Source organism: Empidonax traillii, unplaced genomic scaffold (genome assembly GCF_003031625.1).
Source record: "Empidonax traillii isolate 1590-97213 ecotype Southwest subspecies unplaced genomic scaffold, ASM303162v1 scaffold1135:size174554, whole genome shotgun sequence".
In the NCBI taxonomy this organism is placed as follows: domain Eukaryota; kingdom Metazoa; phylum Chordata; class Aves; order Passeriformes; family Tyrannidae; genus Empidonax; species Empidonax traillii.
In genome coordinates, this window is record NW_020956328.1 from 6,252 (window position 1) to 16,282 (window position 10,031).

Sequence of the window (10,031 nt, forward strand, 5' to 3'; positions counted from 1 at the left end):
AGGTCAGATTTTACTTATCTGCATGCATTCCACACAGACACTCCTGTGGCTGCCTTCAGCCACAAAGAACAATCATGCTTCAAGCAGCTTTTCAGCTTGACCTTGCTATTCTTTTCACACACACAGTAATCTTAGCTCTGGCTCACTCAGGACCACAATATTTTTGCTTTAATATTTTCTTCTTCTTCTTCTGTCATCCAGATGGCTAGTGTTGTCTTGTTTAGCTGCTCCTACAACCTCCCTCGACTGGCTCACGATGCTGAGCTTGATCACCCCAGGACACAGTTGACTCCTTTGGCTGCCAGGGCACACTGCTGACTCATATTCAGCTTGCCATGAACCCAAATCCACAGATCTCTTTCCATGGGGATGCTCTCCAGTCTCCTGTTCCCCAGTCTGTAATGTACATCCAGGGTTGCACCGTCCCAGGTGCAGAATCTGGCACTTGCCCTTGTTAAACTTTATATAGTTGGTGATTGCCTAGCCCTCTAATTTGCTGAGGTCTCTCTGCCGGGCCTCTCTGCCTTCAAGGGAGTCAACAGAGTCAGTCAATTAAGTGTTTTCAGAAAACTTAGTATCCCTTTGAATCCTGCATTCAAGTAATTTTTGAAGATGTTGAAGAGAACTGGTCCTAAAATGGAGCCCTTTTGAACCCCACTAGTGACTGGTCACCAGCCTAATGTAACCCCATTTAGTATAACCCAGCCTGTCAGTCAGTTGTTCACTCACCACATGATGTGTTTATCCAGCTGCCGGCTGGACATTTTGTCCAGAAGGATCTTGTGAGAGACAGTATCGAAAGTTTTACTGAAATCCTAAAAGATTGCATCAACTGGCTTACCTTGATCAACTAAATAGGTGATCTTGTCATAAAAGGAAATTAAGTCTGTCAAACAGGACTTTCCCCTCATGAACCTCTGCTGGTTGTGACCAATGACTGCTTTGTCCTTCAGGTGTTTTTTGATACCTCCCAGAATATTGTCCATAATTTTATCAGGCACTGAAGTGGGACTGACCCTCAACAAACCATGAATAGTTATGATTAAACTAGATACCTGGTTTTTCTTGTTGATAGTTTCTTCCATGTGACTTAAAGAAGTTATGCTCAAGGTAGCTAGTTCCCCAAGCTTTGTATTATATATGCATCTATATGGGCACATATAATGCATGCATTCAAATAAAATCAGAAAATCAGCATCTTTGCAATTGTTACTTGGGAATAAAATCTATACTGGTCATTCCATTTATTGGCATGCTGACTCTTAATCAGCCAATTCATTCTTGCTGCATCAAATGATAATGTAATTTTGTAGGAGATAGAGAAAAGGAGAAGAGTTGAAGAAGCATACAAAACAACTGTGACAGAACTGAAGAAAAAGTCCCACTTTGGAGGGCCAGACTATGAGGTACAAATTCTGCTTTTGAGATTTTTTAAAACGCTAAGGCTTTTAAAGATTGGTTTGTTTCTCAAAGGAGTGTGCATGTAAATCAAGGTCTTTGGCTGTGCAAGCATGTTCATGCCACTTTTTCTGCCTTGGAAACTGAAACTAAATGAAGAATCTAAATCATTCATTATTTTGAGAATAGAAGTCTGTCTTCACCTCAGGTTTCCTTATTCTGCTTTTGTCTAAAGCATTTTGCTTGCAGATATTTTTGCTGACTTTTTAATTCTTTTTTTTTACATTTTATATTGTTCATTTGCAAGTTGTGTACTCCTACATTTTAATGAGTCAGCTGTATAGATATGTAATGCAAATATGAAAGCCCTGACTGCAGAGGCAGTCCTAGAATATGAATTAAAATTGATTTTTAACTTGTCACTGCCACGTGAAATGTATTGATAAATTCAATGATTTTAGGTTCTGCTTCATCTGTTAAATTGCATGCTTTATCAACTTCCTCCTCAGTTTGGTTATTTAATCAAAGTCTAAGGCTCTTAAACTGCCTTCTGAAAAATAACGTAAACTAATGCACCTATAATGCAGTTTGCATAACTTTTAAGAACTTGACCCTTTCATTTACATTAATCAAGCAGGTTTCTACTTACAAATCATAGCCTGAGAAATAGTATTAATATGTTTAGATATTTAAAAGGTTATATGAGCTTATGTTCTCCATTGTGACTGAGGCACTGTAAAAAAAAAGATGGATCGGAAGCTGGACTTTGTCTAGCTGATTATGAACCCAGCTGCTTCTCCCAGATATCCCTGTTGTAAAGTAGATTTTTTAAATTTGCTGAACTGGTTTGTTTTATAATACAATAAAAACAGTAAACCTTGTTTTCCTAAATTATCATTTTACTTACTGGAAATAAGTTTTTAATAATTAACTCTACCTGCTGTTTATTGTTAAACTGTTCTTTCCAAGAATTTTTAGTAGTGATCCACAGGATTTTGCCTTGCCTTGTTGTGCTTTGAGCACATATCTGAAATTTACCCTAAGGCACTAGAATACTTGGAAGGAATCTAAATACACAATTATGTTAATATATTTACTTTACTGACATACTGTAAACATTTTTAAGAGAAGATATCTAGTAATTAAGACCTGACTCTGATATCAAAGCAAATTGACACTGTTACTCAGTCTTCAGTTTCCTGGGGTTTTTGCTTTTTTATATCCCTATCCCTAAATTGTAGTCAAAGGAAATAACTTCATTTAACAAATAGAGTTTTCAGATGAATTCTAATATAAGAATATTGGTGAAAATATTTAAGATCTATGAAAGAAATTTCCTTCTGTCAGTTATATGCATAATACATAAATAGCTATTTCTAATATTGAACTTAAGTGGAGCTCTCATTTCCGAAATTTTGAACTAGTTTTGTTACTTATGCTCTAGGAGGGACCTAACAGTCTGATTAATGAAGAAGAATTCTTTGATGCTGTTGAAGCTGCTCTTGATAGACAGGATAAAATGGAAGAACAGGTACTGATACTTGAAAAATATGTTAATGATGGACACTTCATGGAAGACTTGTGAGACTTAATCAGTCCTGGGGTGCATCTCCTGAAACTAGATATTTTATACTGACACTTATAAGTGGGATTCACTACTTAATATTTATACAGTTGCTTAACACTATTTTTGAGAAAGTGACTTGACAGTTTGCATAGAAAAGGATAGTATAAGTGTTAACATGTAACTGATGCCCTGTGCAAATAAGAATAATACTGCAGATATTTTTCAAAACCTAAGTTTCTTTTGACTGTAGCAGTATGTGAAATAGGAAAAACAGTTCTATTGGTTTTTGGTTTTGTTTAAAAATTGTGTAGGGTCTGGCTATTTCTCTAACTCATTTCTTGAATACACTTCAGTGACAAGGATCAAAAAGGGATAAGATGTGTGTGATGGAATATATAGAATATGAGAACATATAGTAGTGTATAAAATGAGAGGGAATAGCAAAGTGGTGCCTCCTTTGTCTTAAAAGGTTTTAGGTTTATGAATATAATGAATAAAATGACTTGGTTAAGAATTATAAAACTTTCTAGTGGATATATAGTACCCAACAGAGCTTATCTATGGTGGGTTCTCTTAGCAGAAAGTATAAGTTTAGAGTGACTGTTGTACTATTACATGGATGCAACATGCGTAATGCTGCCAATCTATTTTGGTTAACATAGAAATATACCTTGAAGTATAGATGAATGGGTAATTCAGTCTCTTGGCCCATTTTCTTCCTGAGAACTCCAGCAGGATGACAACTTCATGTCTGTCATGGACAGCACTAGTTGTAGCCACTATATAGATGGAAGGTGCCTCACTCTTTCATAGTCCATTCAGTAGCAGCTGACTACCAGTAATTAAACCTATTTTGTTGCAGTCCCACAGTGAAAAGGTCAGATTATACTGGCCAATATCCTTACCTTCTGGAGATGCATATTCTGCTGTGGGCACTCATAGATTTGTCCAAAAGGTAAGATATTTCTCATTATCTCCTCTGAATAATTTCTATATTTGTATATTTTATATGGATAGGTAAAGATTGATTTATTTTTTTAAATTATTTTTTAGGTGTTTCTCGTGTAACTTTCAGTGGTTTACTCATTTTCAATTGAAGTAGTTGGAATTGGAGAAGGACTTTTTTCTGTCTTGGCTAAAAAAATTCTGATTTCAGTATCTATTTAGAATACTCTTGATTTGTATCAAGGTGGTCAGTTAGAAAATATATTAAAGAAAAAAACCCCAACTTGCTAACCTCGGTGTTAAGATGCCTTCACCGAAATTCATACAGTTGATGGAAAAAAAAAAAATCCAGTCTCTTGCATTAGGATCAATTGACTTTTTTTTAGTGTTAATGGAAACACTATGCCTTTTTTAGTGCAGCACTGAAAGCATAATACATAATAGGTGCATGAAATCAGCATTTGCTGCTGTGCTTGCTGCTTATGGTGCTTTTGTTTTCATTTTCTTCATTATCTTGTGCTTACAAGTTGGTACTGAATGCTCTGTTGTGCCTTTGTTCTGATTACTTGGTTTTTTCTTTGTCTGTCTCTGGTAGCCCTATAGTCGCTCTTCCTCCATGTCTTCCATTGATCTAGTCAGTGCCTTTGATGTTCACAGATTCAGCTCCCAGGTACTGTATTAATGTGTAGAATGGGGGTTGCGTATCTTTGCTGCATTTCATCCTTTTCTCTAGAACCTGGGGTTTTTGTTACATAAATCACTGTTTGCTTTAAACTAGTATGTTGGGACCAAAAAAAAGGAGTTATCTATTTCTATATTAAATGGTTGTCTTTTTACATTCTGTTTGCATGCATATTACTTGTGCAGAGGCCCAAATCTTGTGAAACTGTTGGATCAATTTCAGTAGCTTTAATAACAATACCTACATCTTGAAAATTTTGCATTTCTGATTATAATAAAAGTAATAAAATAACATCTGTTTTGCATGGGCTGGAGATGGTCTTTGCTTCAAATTGAATAGGTTTTTTGTGGTTTTAAATCAAAGGTTTAATTTTGTCTTTAAAATTTGTTGTCACTTGTAATAACTGTAAGATACCAAATTTTTAGGTTCTCTATTATAATTATTTACCTCTACAACTAGTTTTATTACCAAAAGGTCATAAAGTATGTTGTTAAAAAAAATGAGATTGTGGATATGAGAACTTTTACTGAAGAATTCCAATATATTCAATTATCCTTCAGAAAATGTCTGACATCCTGAATAAGTGAATTTAGTTGTAGTGACATATTCGAGTAATGTACAAAATTACTCTAGCTGCTTGTTCTGAAGATCACAGTTTAGAGTTGAATTAGATAAGTAAGTTCATGTGTTTTGTCTTTATATTCAAAAAAAAAAATCATTCAGACATAGTATTCATGCCATTACTTTCCTTCTGCTGTGGTCCATATGATTGTGAATATGGGTCTTCCTTTTGGGATCTGTTGTTTTGGGGTTTGTTTGTTTGATTTTAAATTATTAACTAACACTGCAAACAGACTGCTTTTTCAAATAGAAGGAATGGATTTTCTTTTGATTAATAGAGCCTGGTATCATGCTACCTGCATACCTTGCCACCAGCTTTGTGAGCAGAACCCTAACACTTAAGGACTTGTGGGTCATATTGCACAACATTGATAGTCTGATCTACTGGTACTCCAGTAGTCACGTTAGTAATAGAAAGCAAGTTTGATTCTAAAGATAGAATTGGTTGTCTATCAGGCTACATTGCCAGTTCAATGTAAGGGAAACGTATAGTCATTAAAATACTTGATCCTTTTCATTTTCATCTCTTATGCCTGGGATAACATTTGTGGACCCATATGGTAAACCTGAGTATCAGACCACTAGTGTGGCTGAAAATGTAATCACTTAAAAACAAGTCTGAGGTTGACCAGGTCCTTATCACAATAATGCAAATTGACATTAAAGTTCGGGTCAAATGGACTGGATTATGGGGTCAAAGTGTTGCTCTTTCCAGCACCTGCAGGGATTATACTATGTAGAAGCTACTACACAGTGTCTTAGAATGTGATTTCAAGTTAACTGACTCACTACAGAAAGAATAATCCTGATAACTTACAAGAAACCTACTCCCCTCTGCCCCCTTCTTTCCCCATATCTTCCCTAGAGCAAACTTGCCAGTTCAGTAAGTTGCTCCACCTGCTCTGGAGCTTCATTGATAGCTAACAAGCAGGTAAAAGACAACTGAGAGCATGAAGAGAAAAGCAGCACACCTTTTGGTGACAACCTGCTGTAGACCTTATTATTAGGAAATTGTCCTCTGTCCCCAGGCTGAGGATTTGGCTTTTAGAAAGGCAAGCTAAATCTTGATTCTGAACAAATGGGACTTGCTTCTAGACTTCATTTATATGAAGGAAATCTTAGTAAAAGGTCAAGTAGAAACTTGCAGCTTTGTTTTTAAGATTGAGAAGCATAAACATATTCTGACAGGAGCTGGTTCTTCAGTGTGCTTTCAGAAAGGCATTGATTTGTCTCTGCCAGTTGAGTAGGAGGTTGTGGGCCTAAAATGCTGCAAATGTATTGCAGATCACTTTCTCCTTTCAAAGGACTATCAGACTTTAAAATAGATTGAGACATTCTGAGGGCCTTTTAAATGAAGAACTGCCCATTTAATGTTCAGACCAAGACTGCATGGGATAGAGGTACTTTTGCAGACCATTCCTGTAGTCTGTCAGAAACCCAGAGGTAATAGTGTGGCCATCCCACTGTGAAAGAAGCTGTGAATCTTGACTCTGTGCCTAATGTGGTACCTGAAATAGGTGCAGGCCGACAGTGACCAGCAGGTAGATCACAGTTTGGACAGGTAGTATGCACAAAGCAGTTGTAGGCACTGCAATTACTTGGTCAAATAGAAGTAATTGCTTGTTAACGAAAAACAACATTCACTCTCCTCTGAAAGCTGCAATGATAATACCTCTCCTTTCCCAAATCTAAGGGGAAGCTGTCTGAAAGATGTATTAGCAGGAATGAAACTTTATTGGGAGAGACAGGGAGAGAAAAACTAAAAATGCCTTTCACGTTTTCAGAGGAAGTCAGGGGGCTAAATGCTGAACAATTCCAAAGGCCCTAAACTGTTTAGATTGTACTCTCAGGCACATGGTATGATTCTTGGGGTTGTCCTGTGCAGGACCAGGAGTTGGACTCAATGATCCTTGTGGGTTCTGTCCAACTCAGGATATTCTATGATTCTCTGATACTCCTGTCGATGCCTCATTCTCTTCTTTCTTTGCTATTCTCCTCCTCCCTCTGCATTTAGCATAAAGCATAAAGCAACAAAATACAAAACAAACACATACAAGCCAGCTTTGTCCCTAATAGATTAGGACCTAAGGGAGGAGATAAAGGTAAAATTGGGAGCATAGGGAGGTTTTCTTTCTGAAAGAAGTGTGACCTAGAGCTAGTAAATTGAATATTTAAATAGCCCACATTCTTACCTGGCTTGGATTTGACTTGCAGAAACAAAACCCAAAACTCGCAAAGAGTATTGAAGCAGGTATGTTTATTCATGGCACCAGGTGCATAGGGGATAATTCCTCAAATCACGCACACCCATTGCCTTTGTTTAGCTTCTTTTATGCAGTATAATGTTACATATGCATTAGTTGTATTACATATACATTATTTGTGTTACATATGCATTAACTGTGTAAGAAAATTCCAGAAAAGTAGGAGGGGAAATAATTAACATACACCACTCCTATAACTCTGCCTTAGATTGCCCCCTTGGGGTTTTCTTTTGGGGGTCTTTGGGGGTCTTTTGGATGAAGTAAGAAGTCTTCCTCAGCTTGAACTTTCTACCTTTGCTAAGAACTGCTGAGTTGGCACTGTCCAATTAACTCAAAACTGGTATCTTCTTCGGGAGCTTCTCTTTATCAACTTTCAAGGTCTCTTTCTCATGAGCTTCAAAGCCCCTTATCAAAACTCTAAGGTTTTCTGTTCCTGCTAAAGTCTTCATTATAAAATTAACTATATCCTGTCTGTGAGTTAGCATAAGCAAGCAAGGCCCTATCCTAGTTCTATCTAAAAATTAGCTAGTAAGCAACTAAGGCTATAATCTTGTATTATTGCTTTGTATTTTGATCATCCTTTATCAGATTGTACTGTGTCATTGTATCACAGGAAAGAAAATAATTGGAAGAATATTTGGTAGGAAACCTGTAAGTGGCAGGAAAAGATGGCCTTTCTAAAAGCAGAAATACAAATCTTATAGATGTTTATAGTTCATTATAACTAAAAAAGAAATTAAAGAAAACAAAAAAAACCCCCAAAACTGAACTGTTAACTTGGTTTCTGTAGAGAATTCTGTAGTTAAAATAAGATAAAGTAGCATTTCTCTCAAAAGAATTTTATTTGTATGTTGTACTTTGAGGATTTTGACTTGATTCTTTTTTTTTTTTCTTCCAGTTGTACAAAAACCACATAGGTTCAGGCTATTAATCTTGGGACTATACACATCTTAGACTAATCTGTATGTTGGTCAATTGACAAACTTGTGCTTGCAATGCTTTTCCTTTTTAAAAAAGATATTTCTAGTGATTCAGGAAAATAGTATCAATTACATAGACATTTGCTGCGATGAGTTTTAGTAGTCACCTGCCTTTTAGGTGGAAAAAGTTATTAAATTGTTTTCAGCACTTGTAAACATTACACAGCAATGGATAGTTTATATTTTTGTCTCTGTTTTTATTTGGGGGAGAATAGGATTTGGAAATGGGGGAGACAGACACAAAAGAACCATATAATAAGACTGTAGATTTAAAATAAAAATTAATTTCCTGTCCCACTCCCCATTTTCATGCACATTGTTTGGAACAAAAAAAAGTATTCACATAGCTTGAAAAAAATGTATCAAATATTTGATTTTTAAGAAAAGCATGCAACTGTCTTGCTAAGTAATTTTTAAATGCATATTTTATAATAGTGGAGTCTCTGCATCATCATATTTTTGAATGTAAGCATTTCTGTTCTGTTTTTCTAGTTGGCAACTGTGCAAAGATGCCAATGAAACAGAATAGGCATGCTTTTCTCATGACTGTTTCCTTCAATGCTGTTTCAATATAACTTTTGATATGCATTTACCTTTTTAGATCTTGTTTGTCACCTCCCCATCAGCTTTTTGAATGCTCTTCAATGAATACTGGCTTTCAAGTCTTACAATGCATTGTAATTCTATTTGAATATACTGGAAGTAATTTCTTATATGCTGAAATATAACTGTCTTAGGTAGAAATTGTGAGTTTTGACAGTTTAAAGGTGCAAAGGAAGGATAGGGAAGTACCCGTAAAGAATGAAGTTGGAAGTCGAATCAAGATTTTGGCTTTTGCTTCTGAAGACCAGAAGTATTTGCTTGATCTTAACCTGTAGTAGAAGGCTCTGTTGTCCAAGTTCAGCTCCTGCACAGGATTTGAAGTATTGACTTATGGCTTCCAATACTGTACAGTCCCCTGCCCAAGAAGATGAAAGGAATGATTTTAAAATGTGTATTTTTTTTTCCTTTAAAGGTGGAAGAAATGGTACAAAACCATATGACATATTCCTTGCAAGATATAGGAGGAGATGCCAATTGGCAGTTAGTGGTAGAAGAAGGAGAAATGAAGGTAAGCATTTGGTTTTATGTTTATTTAAGATGATATACTGTGAAGACAGATATTTTTATTTTATAAGCAAGGTCAGGTGACATGGGAGGACTACAGAGATGCTATACTGCTCGCCACTGTAGGGAGAAAATTTGTGCAGTGAAAGATCAACTGGAGTAGAATCTGGCCAGAAATGTGTGCAACAATAAAGAGAGCTTTTTAAAATCCAGTACATAATGGCCAATCTCTTCGCGAACGAAGAACCGGGGAAGGTCTTTCCACCTTCCAGCCTGCGCATTGGATTTTTTAGGTGAGACACAGTGTGCGCGGAACTGAGCCCACCCTTTAATCCTGAGGTTCATCTGCCGGGGCCAAGCACGCTTGGACGGTGGCAGCGAGGTCCTCAGGACGTAGATGGATTGCCTTTACGGGCTAACGAGCTCCATCTGCCCGGGGAGGGGCCCCGACCGGGAATCGAACCCGG

General features: G+C 36.6%; 1 protein-coding gene across 1 annotated transcript in view; it reads left to right on the plus strand.

Annotated features, from left to right (window-relative positions):
- LOC114068857 (collagen type IV alpha-3-binding protein-like) overlaps positions 1–10,031 on the plus strand; it is a gene marked incomplete at its 5' end in the record, with an annotated part of 24,896 nt that overhangs the window by 4,328 nt on the left and 10,537 nt on the right. Inside the window, 5 exon segments of the mRNA XM_027905264.1 lie at positions 1,312–1,406; positions 2,843–2,929; positions 3,828–3,920; positions 4,506–4,580; positions 9,473–9,568. Coding sequence (XP_027761065.1) covers positions 1,312–1,406; positions 2,843–2,929; positions 3,828–3,920; positions 4,506–4,580; positions 9,473–9,568 — 446 coding nt within the window.